Source organism: Clytia hemisphaerica, unplaced genomic scaffold (assembly GCF_902728285.1).
Source record: "Clytia hemisphaerica strain Z4C2 unplaced genomic scaffold, Clytia hemisphaerica genome assembly, whole genome shotgun sequence".
Lineage (NCBI taxonomy): Eukaryota > Metazoa > Cnidaria > Hydrozoa > Leptothecata > Clytiidae > Clytia > Clytia hemisphaerica.
In genome coordinates this window covers 12,556-14,515 of record NW_027103507.1, presented here as the reverse complement: position 1 = coordinate 14,515, position 1,960 = coordinate 12,556, and the positions used below count along the sequence as shown (strand labels likewise).

Sequence of the window (1,960 nt, the reverse complement as noted above, 5' to 3'; positions counted from 1 at the left end):
CATGTCCAAGGGTTTTGGTTCTACATAGTAATTGTCCTGTTTGTTTTATGGTTTTATCTGATATTATGATGTATGTTTCAAAGCATGTACTGTTCCATCTGCCAAGTTGCTTGATCAGCCAGCTTGGCGCAGTCCTGCAGCTGCGGCTGTTGTTGCAGCCCCTATTAGAAAGGAGTGTGTTGATATTGGGCAACTTTTGGTGTTATGAAGGGTGGTCTGAAGAAATTGGTTGAATCTGCGTCTGGTCAAGTAGGATCCGTTTGAGAACGTGTAGAGGGGCCCGGTTCTTTATGATGTATACGACAGAGAGTTTTGAGGGAGTTGACCGGGCATATCGAGTGATTGGTAGAGAAAAGTCTCAACACACAGCCATGGCGAAAAGGGTCAGTCTTTGATGTTTTGATGTTGATCAGGGCCTTTGATTCCATGATTGTGATGTCACTGAATAGTAAGGTGACAGTGGGGTCGTAGTCTTGCATTGTCGGTGACAGGTATTCAGATGAGCGCAAGAATCCAAAGAAGGCAGTGGTGCAGGCTGTCCAGAGCATCTGTCGGTCGTAGGCACAGTATTCTGACGCTAGTAGGTGCTTGTAGATGAGTGTGAGTGTTTCGATTGTGACCGGCTGGCGCTTTGGTTTGACATGTTTGGAGCCTTGAGTGCGTTTGATGCTCGGTATAAGAAGACACAGTCTTGGTAGTGGTGGTAGTTGCGTATGGTGACCAAAACGTATATCGTGGTATTTTATCGCTGAGAGATGGACTTTAATGTTTTTGTGTGATGAGTGTTCAGCAAGAAAGTTGGTATAGAGCATCAAGTTATGTTCGGTTACTGGGAACCCTTGGATATTGAAATGTTTGCAGAAAGCTGTGTATTCAGTTAGGCAACGGTTGTATTGAGCATTAGTACGTGGATCAAGCGAGTTTAATAGGAATTGGTGCATCTTGTTAGTGAGGGTATGGATGGTTACATTTCTCAAGCGTCGGGCGGTAATGCTGTTGGTTGTTGATCTGCGTGTGGTGCCAGGTCTCTGAACTTTGTTTCCTGAAATCGAGAAATGGCATCAGCTATAGGATTATCTATACCATAGATGTGTTTAAAGGAGATGGAACATTGAAATCTGGCTGCGATTAAGTACAGGTTTCGTATAAAAGTCATTAACAAAGGTGATTTTGTGAAGCCTGACTGCCAAATTTGAGTGATAGGAAGATTATCAGTTAGAAAGATGATACGTTTTCTTGCCCAGTTGTGCCCCCAGGTCTTTGTTGCGATTACAATTGTTATTAGTTCCTTAAAGTCAATGTCATATTTTTTATTAGTGGAGAATTTTATTGGCCAGGCTGCCTGTATCCAGGCGTTCCGATAAATTGCATAAAGTCCTATGTTGGATGCGTCTGTATGAAGTTTAATGTCACTGAAATGGCGAAAGGATCTGGGATGATAGATGTTTTATTCCACGTTGGGAGAAAGTCGATCCACCATTGAATGTCTGCACGGGCTTCGCTATTCAAGGTAAAATGATGGTGGAGTTTTTCCACGGACGTTGAAATGTCAATTAGCCTGCGTAGGGCAGTACAACTCTACAAACAAATGATAGTTTCCCAATGAATGATAGCAGTTTCTTTTTTGTACATTTTCTACACGAAATCCAAAATGGTAAACTTTTCATGAGTTCAGAATATTTTTCGTTGGGTATTCGAATGATCTGTTTCGAAGAGTCGATTTCGATATCTAGGTAATTGTTAATTGGCATGCAGGACCTTCAGTCTTGTCATCAGCGGTGGGAATTCCTAAATGTTGGAAGGCGGACAGTGCGGTCTGGACCTCACGTCGAGCCTTTTGTAGTGAAGGTTCGTGGACGAATAGAAAATCGTCAGAGTAGTGTGTAGAGTCCTGGACAGTTTGTATTTGTTCTGCAGGATCCAGTGTACTGCGTCCGCAAAAGAATTGAAGATGGCTGGC

General features: G+C 42.9%; 1 protein-coding gene across 1 annotated transcript; it reads right to left on the bottom strand.

The window, feature by feature from the left end:
- Positions 1-245: 245 nt before the first annotated feature.
- Positions 246-941, bottom strand: LOC136798966 (uncharacterized). Its single transcript, XM_067055650.1, has one exon. It carries the CDS (start codon positions 939-941, stop codon positions 246-248), a length of 696 nt encoding a protein of 231 aa, XP_066911751.1.
- Positions 942-1,960: the final 1,019 nt, after the last annotated feature.